Below are 16,789 nucleotides of genomic sequence, written 5' to 3'. Positions count from 1 at the left end.
AAAAAATTGCATTCTTCATTTCTTGTTATGAGAAAACTTTTCCAGTTCGATAGATTAGAAAATATTATGTTCTCGTGGGTGAAATTGCCAAATCACCCTTTGATATGCCTAACCTTGGAGAGTGGCTTACACTCCCTTAAGGTGTTTAATGGCAGATAAAAAAAAATACATGTCGCTTAGGTTTTAGTCCAATATGAAGTACTATAAAAGAAATCAAATCGTAGAGGTCTACCTGGGGTGCCTTCTTTGTTAGTGCTTTTTATTTCTGGCCCAGGCTTACAACCTTAAGCCGTACCTTACGAGCTACTGACGTGACTGCAGCCATTCTGACCTCTGAGGATGTTCACTGTAAAGCTTTGCGAGCTTTCACGTACACTGCTTTTATTATTCCCTGCCTTTCAACCACCTATGGCATCTTAAGATTGCGTTCTCAGAAGGTAACCAGTAGATCCATTTTAGTTGTGCTTGTAGAAATAAAAGCTATCTATTTGGTGAGTTCTTTTTTTTAACAATTTTTGTATTTGAGCACTTGCGAAATTCGGAACAACCTGTTCGAAAGCGATCATTTTTTCATAGTTCTTTCCTGATTCGTCCCTATACTGTTTTTCGGATTTATGGAATTGCTCTTTTTTACGCGAGTGAGTCAATCCATTATTTTTCAACTCCATGTAATTACTTCCGTGCGAGAATGGTCCAGTTCCTCCATCCATCGATAAACATCTGAAGTCACTGTGAAAAAGGTACAGTGAGCTGCGGTAATAAGCCGCAATCCATCATTCTTATTTTTTTCCTTAACGACTTACTTTAGGATTATCTGCCATCACGTCGAGCGTTTGAGTCCTCGGAAATGAGCTACTTATTCGAGCGAATTATGTCATTCGTCGGTTACAACATTGAGATACGACCGGCTTATCGCATATGTTACATAGGAATGGAGTAAGCGAAGTAGTCGAGGAAATAAAGCACTAAAAACGGCCCAACTGTCGATTTTTTGAGCAGTAAGACGGATTTTAATGCGATTTTTTGCATTCGATTCGTAAGAGCGCCTACAAACTTTGTGAACTAAATTGATTAATTAATTTTTTGAAAATGCATTATGGCATTAATAATATGCATTTTGCAAGTGCACTTCCAAGAGACACTAAATAAAAAATTTGCTACTCGGGGGTTTTTGGGGTCGCTGAACACGAATATCGCCACGGCAACCGTCTCCGAGGTACCTGGTGCCCAGGGTGGACAGTATCAACGTCTTCTCCTAGAGTTTTGGCGAAAATTGTGATCGAATTTGTCGAAACTCGTTGCTTAGGGGTTTTTGGGGTCACTGAATACGAATATCGATACGGCAACCGTCTCCGAGGTACGTGGTGCCCAGGGTGAACGTTTCAACGTCTTTTTCTGGAATTATCTTGAGTATTATCATTTTTACCTCAATTAAAGTATATTGTTCTTAATTCAATCACAAATTCGATCACAATTTTCGCCAAAACTCTAGGAGAAGACGTTGATACTGTCCACCCTGGGCACCAGGTACCTCGGAGACGGTTGCCGTATCGATATTCGTATTCAGCGACCCCAAAAACCCCCGAGTAGCAAATTTTTTATTTAGTGTCTCTTGGAAGTGCACTTGCAAAATGCATATTATTAATGCCATAATGCATTTTCAAAAAATTAATTAATCAATTTAGTTCACAAAGTTTGTAGGCGCTCTTACGAAGCGAATGCAAAAAACCGCATTAAAATCCGTCTTACTGCTCAAAAAATCGACAGTCCATTGCTTTATTTCCTCGACTAAAGGTTGAGTTGCATGAGTTTACTTGTGTCCCACGTCACGTGACACTAAAAGTTGTCTGTCGTTGGTCTGTGATCACGTGATGCGTCTGTGACTTGTTGTGTACGCGTGCCCAAATTATTTACCTAGCGGATTCCATGCCGAATCAGAGTACATTTGAGGTTAGCATGTGAGTCGTGAACTACTATTGTAATAAAACCAATTTGAAGACGAAAAAGGCCATGGACGCTCATGATTTATTCAAAAAACTCTCCGTCGGGGCAAAGTTCGATACGAAACGTTTTCGACGCGATGCAGAGAAGTTCAAGGTAAGCTTTTACATTTAGGTTATGTGTGATCTCTCTCGGCACGCTGCAAACTTCCCTCCGGAGATGTATTTGTAGAAATGTTTGTCATAATTGAGATGTCCATTGAAAAATCTCGACTGAGAGAGATCTTCATTTTGGCATTATCAAGCGATAGTTGGTTGTTAGTTAAACATATGCAAAATGTTTACTAGCTCGTCAAAACGTCAGCAACCGAGAATGTAGTCCAGATAAAGGAAGAGCCGAAAGATGAAGACGAGCCACTGGGTGTTCCTGAAAAGAGAAAATGGGTGGAGGACGAGGATGGAGCTGGAAATCTGACCCTTGTCGGAGATATTTCCGTTCCCAAAGATGGGAGTAAACGGAAGCACAAGAAACAGAAGAAAGAACTTACAGTGGAAAAGCAGAATCAGCTTGGCAAAGAAAAAGTACATCGAAGACTACCTTTAAATATATTGAAACATACATCGGCTAGATATTAAATTGACGAGCTTATAAATATCGTCAATATGTATCAGAAGTAAAAACCTTTGATTCCTTCAGATCAATCAACTGCGAAATTCACATCATATATCTGTGATTGGACGGCATGTTCCTGCGCCGATCGAAGAGTTTGACCAGCTGTCATCGAGATATCAAGTTGCAAGCGATTTGATACAGAATATAAAAAACTGTCACTACAAAGAACCAACTCCAATCCAAATGCAAGCACTACCCATTTTGATAGAGGTACGTGAAATTAGCCTGAGTCACTTTATTCTGAATTGGAGTCTTTATATCTACAATTGATATTGGGTAGAAGAAACACTGAGTACTCAGTGTTTTGCTGCTTAAATAATTAAGTACACTAGCCAACATTCATTAAAGCTTCATCGTTAGGGTAGGCAATTACTAGCCTGTGCTCCAACTGGGTCAGGTAAGACAGCGGCCTTCTTGGTGCCGATAGTTAACCAGCTAAAAGGCCCACAGAAGAAGGGATTCCGAGCTATCATAGTCAGTCCAACGAGAGAACTGGCCAAGCAAACTTATCGCGAGTGCTTAAGGATTGGCGAAGGGCGTGGATTCAGAGTTCACATCATCAGTAATATCAATCAGGCCATGTCTAAATACGGGCCAAAAAGTTCACAAAAATTTGGTGAGTATTTGCCTCCACTTCTATTCACTCCAAAAATTGCAAACTTCCAATGTCTGTTAATTACGAGTTTTATTTCATTATACCACAGATATACTTATCACCACACCAAACAGGCTTGTGTATTTATTGAATCAAGACCCGCCGGCTATTTCGCTGAAAAAGTAAGATAGTACAGCAAATTGTTTGATATCTAGTCTTTTATTCTGCATGCGAGACGTTCCGCAATTATTCTCAATACTTTTTCTCATTTCCCAATAGTGTTGAATGGCTGATTGTTGACGAAGCAGATAAATTATTTGAGGAAGGAATAAGGGGGTTCAAAGATCAGCTGGATCAAATTCAGAAAGCTTGTACCAACGAAAATCTATGTCGAGCTATGTTCAGTGCTACCAATACTCCTGCGGTGACAAAATGGTGCCGGCAAAATCTCAAGGGTCTCATTACCATCACTGTGGGGCATAGGTGATATCTTGAATTATTGAATTATCACCACTTTTTTTTTTTCCCCGGCTTACTTGATCTTAAATTGATTAGTGCGCAAGTTCAAATGCAGTGATTAATACTTAGCCAAAAATAACCAGATTTCAACCATTTCCAGAAATTCTGCAACAAATCTTGTCACTCAAGAACTATTATTTGTTGGAAGCGAGGGAGGAAAGCTTGTAGCATTCAGAAACATCATTCAAAAAGTAAGTTACCGTAAAAACTCTACACATCAGAATTTTTTTGCGATTGCTCTACTTTTTCTTCCAACTCTTTAATACACTTGAAAAATTTCCTGCCCCAAGGGAATGATGCCGCCAGTCCTCGTATTTGTGCAAAGTAAAGAGAGAGCTCAAGAACTGTTCAACGAACTTATATACGATGGAATTAACGTCGACGTTATTCATGCAGACAGAACCCAGACACAGGTGCGTCGGTTCTAATCGTTGTCAAGTAGTTTTTATTCCTATACAACTGTGTCGAAAGGTTCAATAATAGGTAATAATCATTCATTTCATTTGTATTATTTCCAGCGGGACAACGTTGTGCGATGTTTTCGCGAGGGTAAAATCTGGGTTCTGATATGCACGGAGCTAATGGGACGCGGTATCGACTTCAAGGGTGTTAATCTCGTCATTAATTACGACTTTCCCCCTTCAGCGATATCTTACATACACCGAATAGGTTAGTAGCTTCATAAATTATTTAAAAAATTGAATTCCAATTGTTAATAAAATGATTGTAAATAGGGCGCACTGGTAGAGCGGGTCACAGGGGCAAGGCTATAACATTTTTTACTCAGGATGATACGATAAACTTGAGAAGGTGAGTGCATTGTCGCTAAACGAGCGTCGATACAAATTGTTCTCATATACCTTTCTGTTGTTTCATATTATTTTTATATGCCAGTATTGCAACTGTAATGCGTGACTCGGGATGTGAAGTACCAGATTATATGCTGAGCATGAAAAAACACAACAAGAAAGAGAAACGCGAATTGGAAAGGAGGGCACCTCAAAGGGACAAGATATCAACTATTCCAACATACGAAGACATACGAAAAGAAAAACAGAGGTGAGAAAATATTGTAAAATTTTGTTCTTGTCTCATTTCAGCAAATATAAAGTGTCGATTAATCTGACCTTAAAAATTTTATTCATTCATCTCAAACATTTGCGATCTGTGTTGAATACGTTTTGATGGATATTTCCTGAATCAAATTTCTTCCATTTCTTCTTATTTTCAGGAAGCGATTGGAGCGGAGCATTAAGGGAAAAGAAGGCCAGCGTAAACTGGTTGAAAACGGTGATAATCTCAAAGAAAACACTATAAATTCACAATCACCAATATTGAACAACAAACTTAAAAAAGAAGGTAAAAAATTCCCTGGTCAATTATTAGTCAAGAAGAAAAAGTTGTTACATAAAAAGAATGAGAAAAAGACAAACCAACTTCTTACAAACAAAACGATAAAAAAAAGAGATAAAAGAAATGTGAGTTCATAAATTTAGATATCAATAATGCAACAATAAAAATGTGAATAACAAGATGCATCAAAAATTGAGTATCAAAAAAATCCCCTAAGTAATTTTTCTTCTATTAATCATCCATCGATTATTCAATAAGCTTAATGCGTGCTCGATGACACAACTATAAATAAATACGTCAATGTGAAGATCCACTAACGTCTAGTGTTTCTTTGATATGTGTTTTTATTTCAATCATCTTTCAAGGATTGTGAAAATATTAACGGTAAAGTAAATGAAAGGCTAGATTTCCGACACATCGTGAAAAACATAATAAATATTTATTAAGAAATACGGCATCCATACGACACAGATCGATTTTTGTACAAAAAGATTTTCCTTATTCGGTATTTACATAGACATAGACATAGACTTACAGAAAAGACAACAGTGAGTACAGACTAGAAGGTTAGCTTATTTTTAAAAAAAATTATCAGTAATCTGTGTATAGCAGTTAATTCGCTTACTTAATTAAATCTTCTGATTCCCTATATTCATGTAAGGCAAGATCGTCTGAAAATTTCGTCAAACCTTGTACATATAGTTGTGGCGTTACAGAAGCTGGTGAAATTTTTATTATGTCATGGGAGGAAAAAAAAAGTTAATAAACTAAAAGGATAAAACGAATATATTGTTTATAAAACAGAATCGATGAAACAATCAACTTTGGCGACGGAATTAAATTATCAATTTAACTTAACAAACAGTTACCACATCAGTCTTAACATAATTCGGATTCAACAGACAAGAAAAGTTTGTTAAACAATTACTTTAAGGCACCGAATCATCAGCGTGAGATTATTTCGACATCGTATTCAACGCTACCCTGGAGCATTGATCGAAAGGTATTATATCGAGTATTACATGCAATAATTTATACAAATAATTGTTTTAACCTTTAGAATACATGAAAAAAAAAATCATAACGTAAGCACTATTGAGCAAAAATAGTTTGTTTTTTTTAATATAAAAACAATAATTATTGTTAGCCCCATATCAAATTCGATTTATGCTGCATTGTAGAAAAATTATTATGACATGTGTTATTACTAGTATTTCAATTCGATTGATGTAAATAACTTGTAAGGAGAAATGCTTTTCTGAAAAATAGGTGATCAAGATTCTTATTCATGCAGTGTATAAAGTTTTTGTTGAGGAAGAATACCATCCATCATCAGTTCATTGTGTAAAACTTTAAACAGTGCTTGCGTCTTTTTACGTGAAAGGGAGACAAAAACAGTACCGGCTCTTCTTAGTACACGAACGTATTTGATTGAAATCAGAATACACCGATCGATATTGTCAGAGATTAAAAATGTTGAGAAGGCCTACAAAAAAAAAAAAAAATCAAAAAGAGAATCGTGACTGTTTGTAGTTACGCCCAGTCACGTTTCTAGACCTCGAATGATTTTCATAGCCAATGACAAGGTGTATCACAACTCACAAGTCTAGGATGTCTCGAATGAAAAGTTCCACTTTAACAGTTCACTTTTTACATAATTGAACTAATGCAATAATGGAACGCCTGGAAATTTTCATGAGATAAGGAGATGATTTTAAACCATCTCGCCGAACACTAAATTGCACTCGAATTGCACAGTTGAGATGCAGGATTTCGTTAAATTATGAAATTCAGCAAACTACGTTTCACACAGCCAGTCGCAGGGCAATTTTGGCATTTTATTTGCTGGCCACGGTAAATAGCCGGCTGTTTTGAAGACCCAATAGTCGTATGATACTTTTGCAACAAGACTAAACAATAGTATTATTTCCAAAGCGATAATGTAGTATATATAATCCGTCCAGTCCCCCGGATACACACACATCCTCGCTTGCTCCAAGTCGATAACTTTTTCTCTAACATTTTCACACAATACCTCGTCATAGTCCATAATTCGTGTTTGCAACCATACCTGAAACAATTTTTTTACCATAAGATAAAATTGAAAACTTTAATACATGGTCGAACTTGTGATTTTACAATACCTTTACGGATTTAGCTGTGTTACAATCGCAATGCAATTTGTTTCCCCCGAGCATTACATGCCTGTTGCTTGAAAATGTTTTGCCGTGTGTGTAAGGAGCCAAAATGTATCCAGGAAGCTGTGAATTGGTTGTAATTTCATTGAAAACAGATCATATTTTGAAAATAAGCAAAACCTGAGCGCTGATAGAACTTACAGTTTTGATTTTATTGAATCGCAAACTGAGCATGTCGTAATTGTCAAGGAATTTAGATCCCTCTAGTTTATTAATAGATGAAATTTTGTTGTTATCCGCAAGGAATACCCTGATGTCTTCGTAGTAAGGATTGTTGCTTAAATCGTCGAGAACCGTTATCTACAGTAAACGAGATTGGATTAACGACTTATTATCATCATTGTCATTATCATCGACAGTTGTAGTCAGGTCAATTAACTCAAACAATATCCGTTCTTACGTTGTTGTCCGATACGTTAAGAGAAGTTGTATTACGGGGCAATTTTTGTGGCAATTCCGAGAGCTGAATTGACGAACAGTCGACAGTGACAGTTAACATCGGCGTCTTTCCTAGAACTATATCTAGTCTGTTAACGTCGCATTTGCACTGCCACGAGTCGCCTTTTGGACAATCAGGTTGCAGCTGAGAAACGTTTGGAAAATGATCAAATTATAACCGAGCTCTCTGAATTTTGGAAAACAGTACAGGAGTCAGCTTTCTTTTATCTACCACTCACCGAATTAATATAACGCAATTGACTGAGCCACAAATGTTCCGTTGTGTTGAACCAGTGCCAAGTTTTGTTGGTCGAACAGACTGTTTCAGGTTCTCTGTTAAATTTGATCTGTTTTTGCACAGTTTTATTAATATACTCGTAGATATTCTGACACCAGATTGTGTCGGTACCTGTAAATTAATTACATTATTGTTTGTTTTTATTTTTCAGATACTGCCTGCACCATTTTCTCGTCATGCATTTCTAGCATCGATGCAAAATGATCGTTAGCTACTGTCGACTTGCCTGCGATATCCAGCCAGAATACCCGATCCTTGATGCTGTTCAAATTTGGTAAGTCAAGTAATTTGTTATTGGACAAGTCCAAAGTCGTGAGCTGATTAAGACGATTTAAACTGTTGTCCGCAATGTCGACCAGACCATTATTGGATAAGTTTAAACAAACCAGCGGCGTCATCATCATGAATTGTTCCTTGACGTGTTTTACGCTTCCGTCAGTGATGGCCAGTGATTTTAAGGACCTCCATCTTTTGTCATCGGCAAAAATAGTATCGATGGTCGCATTTCTAATATGAATATGGGTAACGGTGTTGTTTGTTCCTGAAAAATTGAGGAAACGGTATATGTGAAAAGAAATTCAGCCAAAACTTAATTCTTACCAGTAAAAAACGAGCAAGGTACTTTATGCAATTTGACAAGTATTACCTGTACAAGAAAGTCCTTGCTCAAGGGTAGCGTTGTTTACGTTGCAGCAGAGAATTGCATTGTGCTCCGGGTTGTCGTTTACGTCAGAAATCCGCTTACAGTGACAATCTTTCGCTTCCGGACAGTCTGAAGCAGGTCTATAAAAGCATTGATCATAAAAGGCGCCCGATGCTCCCGAGCTGTTTGCTGCCAGCGACTGATCCTCCTCGGTTCTAGCGTTAGCCAAACCAGCGTACAAACAAACTGTCACTACCAGCCACTGCATCTGTAAAGAAAGAGAAAGATATAAATAGAGAAAGTAGAGAAAGTTGACACTGTAGTAATTTGCAGACACGGCTAACTTCGGTAAATTAATTACGTCGACTTTTATCACCTCGGCAAACAATAGCTTTCTTGTTTACACTGCGGGAGTGGCTAGTGTGAATAGGGGGTGTTACGATTAAGCAGTGAGCTTCTCGTCTTTCAATCCAAATCAATTATTAATCCTCAATTAATTCCGATCTTATACATGGGTATATAAGATTAGAGTTTCTGATGCCACAATCTTATGCATTATACATTACGCATGTACGGATCGTAGTAAATCTGCTGCATTGTACCGCGTTGTGCTAGCTAATGGATATGCATTACGTTTCACTGAGATGCTTTATCTGGACCATTCTCGACCTTCGAGGGCTACTGGAGTCTATTGCATGAATATTTCGAAATAATTTTGACGAATTCTTATCTTTGAAACATATTTGAATAGAATTTTACTCGCTCGACGTAAAGACAACAAAGGCAAATCAAGAAAGTTGATATAAGTGATTATTTTTATGAGCAATTTAAGTTTATTTAAGCCGATTGTTTCTCGTATCAGAGTTTATGGATACACGATCAAAATTATAGTTTTAACGTTACATATAGACTGGATGTTGAAGTAAAAACTTTATTTTATTATACCGCACTAAATTTATTTGTCGATTAATTTACATTTCTTACTTTTCAGTGCACTAAAAATGATTAGCGTCGGAGTGAATCAGAAGACGATAAATGATCATAATTTCACCGCAAACTACCGGAGATTCTGTACGTGCGTCTGGTTTCGTAGAGTACTTCTCTTCGATTGCGGTTTCTCTACAGGACAACGAAAATACACCTACGCTGTGAGTATGATATTTGCATTATTTTTTAGGTATATACTAAAAGATAATAATGAGATTAATTTATTGCCATTCACTTTCCGAATATGTATAATCTATATTTGAAAGTCGCTCGTGCGTTGAGATTCAATTGGTTCGTTCGAGGCTGTTAGCTTTTGACTTTTCCCATCTGACGCATGGATCGCTCGACTCTCCCTGTATATGCATACTCACAAGTGTAGGATTAAGTCAGGACTTTATCTAAAGACTTTGAAGACTTGTAAATACTCTAAAAATACGAACCCGTTGCTTCAAATAACTCGTGTCATCGTTGACTGTGTGTGTGCAAAATGTGTACGTAAAGCACAGTAGCATGTAAATCTTTTAAGAACTCAATTTATCATTATAACATATTATGTAAACGTACAGCAATTTTCTTGAATGTGTACCTCTACGTAGATGTACATAAAATATGTATAACATTTCACGTAATTGTGAAAATTGCTTGAATCTGGCACAAAGGAAAGGAAATTTTGTCGTCACTTGACCAACAATTTCACAAATTACTCTACGTTCGAATTTTTATGTATAGCACGCGTCGTACAACTAACACGACTTTTCCTGTACGGTCTGCAATATTCTTATGAAATTTATTGTTCTAAATTTTTTCCATTTGTTTTTTTTACAAAGACAACATTGCAGCTAGACTCACTTGTATAATCAAACGATCGTACGCGTATTGTTTGTTGATCGATAGTCTTTAGATATCGTCTATTTTTGTCTGTCCTTCTCTATGTCTCTCTCTTTTTCTATCTCCAAATTTGCTCTCTCGATTAGCAATGAGTACGATCAGCTTAAAATATCTTTGCTCCATTTTTCACTATTAGCTTTGCATATTTTTATACGTATAACATTGCAACGGTGCTTTGTTTTGCATGTAGAGAAACCTTCGTTTAACAAGATAATATGGAGTCATTTTCGTTCATCATATTTAGCTATGTGTTTATACATATAACGCAGTATTACACGTATAATCTAAATTGCTAGAGCTGTGCATAATACACGTTAAACATGAATGTGTGACATCCAAGTTAAGTCGTAACTCTGATAGTTGGAAATTTTTATCGTTTTTTTTTTTTATATTTGGATACTCACGACTGAATATAGTTAAACTCTTGAGTTACAGTTCCGAGTGCGCAACGCCTGCGCCTAGATAAATGTATAAAGTGTAAAATAACCGGTATCAGCGAAACATGATTGAAGTTTATTTATGCAGTCAGGCTCTGCACTTGTATATTCGCATACTTGTGCAGATGCTTTCCAGATCTCTTTACATATTTTATAGATGCCTCAGACGTTTCATGATTATATATCCTTTATTTATAGCGTATGTGTGTTTACATGAACGTTTACAAGCCGATAATATATCGTAAAGGTGGCAAGAAAATTTTGTTTATTTCAAGGTTCAATTATAATTTATATAATAAATTCAATTATAAAATTACCCGTTGTAATTGCTTCGGCCAGCTGTTATCGAAATATTAAATTGATGCGCTGTGTGTAAACGAGAGAGGAGGAAAAATTAGTTATTTTGCTATTAGACACTTAATTACTATGCAGGATTGAGTGTTCGAAGAGTAGCTAAATAACAATGAGTATGCATGAAAAGGAAGAAGCATGTTTTTTTTCAAAATTTTAACGAGACCTTTGGCATCGAGTTTATATCACATTATAAAGTATATATTAATAGATAATTAATTATGCTTGTATAATGTGCTGCCAGTATGTGCTACAAGTATAATGTAGGTATTTTTTAATAAAGTAGGAACGACGAAACCTTCGCTACAACTTTAATTTTTTGTTCGCTGCTAAATGCTAAAAATATATCTAGATACTGACAACGGTAATCTCGTGTGTCATTTTTTCACTGTCGCGTTTCAGATTTCCTTCATTTCACTTTTCTTCTCTTTGTAATGTGTATGCAACAAATACCCGTTTGAATTACACGCAAATAAAGTAATGTATTCCGAAACGTGGTTATAAATAATCGAATCAGGTAGAGCAAACAGCGCAGCTTCGATACGATTGCGATAAAGCTGTAAATTAGAATAATAACGTATGCATGCATACATAGACGTTAAAATAAAAATAGGTGAAAGAGGAGTAGGGAATAAAGGGCGAAAAATTAATACTCATAATTTGTTCTTACGATTTTATTATTATTCGAGTACTATACATGTGGGTATAAGGTATAATGTGTATAAAAAAAGTCGCTGCTTTCAATCTCATATCTAGAGTTGTATATATTGACTATTGTATCGATACATATTTAATTATATTTGAACAAGTTCCTTTTTGCAAAAAAAAAAAAAACATTGAGGACATTTTCTAATAATTATTACACATATTGCGAATTATCATTTTTTGTTTTATTCACTTCAACACTGCCCAAAAGTTGAGTTTTTTTTTCCATCTCACCGGCTGTAAATTACAGATCGCACACGTGTATGGATATATGTATTGAAACAAGAAAAAAAAAAAAAACGTCAAGCAAAGATAAGATATACGTTTTTCAATAAGTGCTCTTCAATCATACACTGTTTTTATCCTCTTCTTTTTTGTACAAAAAATCTTGATGAAAAACAGTTTTAATGAAAATTTCCGATACAGCTATATAAGGTATGGCGTCTGGTTAATAAAAAATAGCGATAACGACGGATTATGTGCATACATATGTACATATATAGCCGATTTGTTCGCATAGGATAAAAATATTGTAATTGCTGCACTCGGTCATATATACATATATATATATAGGTATATACCTAGAATCGTTTTTCACTCGCGATATTGCTTCGCGTTCTTTTCTAGTACTCACATTAGAAGCGTAAGAGTTCTTTATATATATGTGCTTCATTATATCTATTTATAAAACTTGAATCGTCGTCGTTGTCGTTGTGCGCTGTTGAATGTCAACGCGAAAGATAGAGATAGAGAGTGGGAGAGAGGAGGGGGGATAAATTCCGGGATTCAAAGAATGTTATTCATCTTTAAATCTTCACCAACGTATCATCCGCCTGCATGACTTGTTGCTGTTGCTTGACTTGCTGCTACTGCTGCGGCCTTGACGTTTTAATAATTACGTATTACGACGCTGGCAATTAGTTTATGTTATATATACATATATATGTAGTATCATATACGGTTTAAAGGTATAGTCCGAATACGCGTCCAGGCCGTCTCGCTTCATATTTGGTGTACTCCGTATTAGTGGGCGAAGGAGAAAATTAATTTTTGTTTACCCATTTTTGTTCTTACTGCCGCATGTATCAACTATCAATGCGCAGTTTGAATTATTGTATCGCTACGGATGTCGATGTTGAGTGTATACACTGAAGCATACCTAGAGGTATCGTTCGTAGAATAGAATCTATGAAAATACCTTCCTAGAATCAATTTTCTGTTAATACTTAATCTACGAATTCAGCCCGTTAAATCACTTCTGAGTCGTGTGTTTAGACGCATTTGTTACTTATTGTGATTACGATGCAAGTGGGCTCTGAATAAAACTCTTCGCGATACCAATTTTCGAATCTTGAGAGCCAGTCAGTAACCCTGATACACGGCAGGAGCAGCAACTGTATCGGGTCGATTTATAAATAGGAAACAGAATACTCATGTAATAATAACTCGAGACAGGGATGATTGATATAGCGAGATGAATGATACGTCGAGTTTAAAGATTTTCACCGTGTTAATCGTGTAAAATAGTCGGTCATTCACACGTAATATGTATCATCAATTTGACGGGTGTAAAATTATTTAAACACGTTCGACCATATCTGCTGATATACGTATTGTATAATATCGAAAATGACAAACTTCCATCATCGCGCAGGAAAAGAAAATTTCGTATTGTGTGTGGGTATTTATCTATAAAGCGACATAGAAGTTGTCAGGTTCATTAAACGTTTCCAACTTCCGGTATTGAATAAAAATTGATCACCGCGTTTGATCTACATATGAGAACGAACGAACGCACAACGTTTAACTCTAATTCACTAGGTTGAAGTTGGTAACGTTACTTCGACGATGAATGTTTGGGAAAAATCATTATATACTTCAAATATAGCAAATCATAACAAAGAAAACTTGTTCATATTTTGAAGGGCCAACTCCTGAGATTGCCGTTCTAAAGTTGTAAAACAACGTTTTTTTCCATCATGTTTCGTTACGTTAACGTTACCAACTTCAGCCTTGTTCTAATTCTCGGTATTTAATTCTCTCGTTTTATTAATTTTTACTTCTTCTTACAATCAAATTACATATCATACATTGTAAAAATATAAGAGAGGAATAAAACAAGTTTTTGTTAATAAAAACCGCGCGCCTCAGTTTACTACACGAGTAACCGGAAGTAACAAACATTCGCGTATCGGCGTACCGGAAACGGTGAGTCGAGACAAGGTTGAAGTTAGTTACTTAGTCATCGTAACGAAACATCGGGGTAAAAATCACAATTTTTTTAGTTTTACATGAGGCTGGAATTAGTAACGTTATTGTAATGATCTACGTTTCGAAAAAATCGTTATTTCACAGTTGCAGAACTGTCTGTAATCCAATAAGTCATAAGAGAAAACGTATTCATATTTTAAAAACTTAACTACTTCAATGTCACTATAAACTTGCAAAATAGTATCCCCCCCCCCCCAAATGTTTCGATGCGTTAAGGTTACTAACTTCAGTCTAATACTTTTACAATGATTTCGAAGGAACTAAGTTTTCGATATGTGAGTGTGTTTTGCTTTATTACGGTATAACCTGGTATAATTGACTTTCAGCCGATTCCAAATCCCGAAATAACGGATTTCCTCAGCACGAATCGATACGATAACGTGACTAACTTCAATATAACGAGTCGAGGGACAGTGTAAGACAAGCGACTATCTGTTACACTTGAAATTAGCGAGCGACGTCGCGTTCCTAGTCAGCGGAAATCGGTCCATCACTTCGGTGTACACAATATTATATCTTTGTGCGTTTATCAGTATTTACAGTCCGCTTTTGAAACGCTGAATTTTCCTTATCGCTTGATCCGAGCGCATTAGCTGAAGAGAGACATAAGGCTGAAGTTAGTAACGTTATTGTAACGATTAACGTTCCGGAAAATCGTTATTTCACGATTGCACGAATATGTGAAACTCAGTAAATCATAACAAGGCAAAATGTGGGTATTCATGTTTTGAAAACTTGACTACTTCCAAGTCGCTATAAACCTGGAGAAATTAACTTTAACTGCGTCGAACGCGGAACACCGCATCAATGTTACGAATTATTTTCGTCACCATTTTCTCTCCATTCTTTCGTGCATTAACAATATGATATTATGTTATCTGCAGGCTTGTTATGTTAACCCTCGAGGTCGTCACGACTCACTCGGTCCAACCACAATGCCAAGAGAAATACCAAGGATATTAATACACGCTGTCTCTGCTGGTGGGAAGGTAAATTACACACATATATATTGTTACCTCTTACCGTATCCGTATGTTTACTTGTTAAGAACGATGAATATATTTGAATCAGTTTTACCTTTGAATCAGAGTCGCGATGCAGCTATCATGAAAATTATTTCCCCAGTTTTATCCACTCTTCCATCACCCGAATGCAATAAAATTGCAAATTGTCACGGACGGTATAAATTACGAGCCGTGATTCATTCGCTTCCACTCTTTATCCCCGTTCAAAGTTCAGTAGAATCGTGAAGACTTTCCGTGTTTCTTATTTCCCTCTTCCATATTGTTGCCGGTATGTACTGACGAAAAATTTGTCCAAAAGTTTTACCTTCACTTGTTACAAACTCTGGCAACGGGTAGGTGAAACTGTATCACGAATAATACGCGGATGATGCAAACAACGCACAGTGCGGGGCGCTAAATTAGATTAATTAATTAATTCGTTTGACCAGAGTTGATGGCCCGGGTTTGCAGGGGTTGCCCTCGCTTAATCAGTTCAAATTGTACACACATAGGCGACCGGTCGGTTTAAACAACGCGTGTCAAACCGTAAAGGATTGAAATGAAACGTATCAACGCCGCGCACACCGTCTTTTCTTAAATACGCGCAACACGTGTTACACATACGCTCTCCTCTCCTCTCCTCTCCTCTCCGCGCTAGGTATAAGTATTGTTCTTCTTCATCTCCCACCCTGCAGCATCGTTTTGTTCCTACAATCGTTTAACAATGCGGTGTAAATACGACCGATGATGCATCGCCGGTCGATGATCAGGCTGCCTTAGCGCGGTCAAAGATCATCGAGTGATGCGATCGTGAACGTATTGTACATACTTATACCCTACAAACCGCTAAACGCAAGCTGTTGCACAGGCGGTCGCTTTTTAACTCGCAAGTTGTTGCCCAACTGCCTGTACGTACGTACAGAGAGCCGTGCCAGACCCGTTTACTCTTTCTCTCTCCCCCTCTCTCTCCCTCTCTGTTTCACGGGCCAATCAGCCGCCGTCTCTCGTCGTCTGCGATTCCCTTTTCCTGTGTTTGGTTCTTTTATTCCCTTCTCTTTTTTCAATGTAGCGAAATATCCCGATATTCCGATTGAAATGCCAAATGAGACGCGGAACGATTTCCGACGGCAAAGCTCGCCTGCGTGTCGTGCGTACGAATTCACGCGCGCTACGCGCACTCTGCACGGATACTGAAAACTCCCTACTGCTGACGATGACTACTGACTGCCTGCTGCTTCGGTCGCTGCTGCGTTCCCTCCCCCCTTTCCTTCTCTTTCCTTCTCTCACCAGACCTACCGATAGACTTGCCATAGCTTCCACCTAGACCCGACTTACCCGTAATAGACCAGTCACTTTGTACAGAAAAGGAAAACCTGAAATTGCAATTTTCGGTACCTCTATATTCTTATTCAGATCCTTGGTGTGCTGGGGGGAGTCGACAGTGATCCAAATCCAGAATTTAGAACAGTGTCTGCAGTAGCTTCTTCAC

General features: G+C 37.2%; 2 protein-coding genes across 4 annotated transcripts; one reads left to right on the top strand and one right to left on the bottom strand.

Annotated features, from left to right (window-relative positions):
* The first annotated feature begins 1,821 nt into the window (after positions 1–1,821).
* Positions 1,822–5,822, top strand: LOC124183255 (probable ATP-dependent RNA helicase DDX52). Its single transcript, XM_046571510.1, has 12 exons — positions 1,822–2,097; positions 2,289–2,522; positions 2,638–2,823; positions 2,974–3,229; positions 3,318–3,390; positions 3,488–3,691; positions 3,828–3,918; positions 4,018–4,140; positions 4,246–4,396; positions 4,462–4,537; positions 4,622–4,786; positions 4,959–5,822. The coding sequence occupies exons 1-12, from the start codon at positions 2,011–2,013 to the stop codon at positions 5,215–5,217; spliced, it is 1,905 nt and encodes a 634-aa protein (XP_046427466.1). The 5' UTR covers positions 1,822–2,010; the 3' UTR covers positions 5,218–5,822.
* On the bottom strand, positions 5,503–16,519 carry LOC124183257 (protein halfway). 3 transcript variants are annotated; one of them, XM_046571516.1, is made up of 9 exons: positions 16,130–16,519; positions 15,374–16,008; positions 8,661–8,925; positions 8,241–8,555; positions 7,956–8,125; positions 7,679–7,861; positions 7,420–7,578; positions 7,225–7,341; positions 5,503–7,151 (listed from the first exon to the last, which is right to left on the bottom strand). In XM_046571516.1, exons 3-9 carry the CDS (start codon positions 8,923–8,925, stop codon positions 6,879–6,881), a joined length of 1,482 nt encoding a protein of 493 aa, XP_046427472.1. In that variant the 5' UTR covers positions 15,374–16,008; positions 16,130–16,519; the 3' UTR covers positions 5,503–6,878. The 3 variants fall into 3 exon arrangements, with proteins under 3 accessions (XP_046427472.1, XP_046427471.1, XP_046427473.1); XM_046571515.1 differs by lacking the exons at positions 15,374–16,008; positions 16,130–16,519 and adding an exon at positions 12,660–15,341; XM_046571517.1 differs by lacking the exons at positions 15,374–16,008; positions 16,130–16,519 and adding an exon at positions 9,034–9,415.
* Between the last annotated feature and the right edge of the window lie 270 nt (positions 16,520–16,789).

The sequence above is a fragment of the Neodiprion fabricii genome, chromosome 5, assembly GCF_021155785.1.
Source record: "Neodiprion fabricii isolate iyNeoFabr1 chromosome 5, iyNeoFabr1.1, whole genome shotgun sequence".
In the NCBI taxonomy this organism is placed as follows: domain Eukaryota; kingdom Metazoa; phylum Arthropoda; class Insecta; order Hymenoptera; family Diprionidae; genus Neodiprion; species Neodiprion fabricii.
Note: the sequence above shows the minus strand (reverse complement) of the source record. Positions and strands in the feature narration are given on the sequence as shown.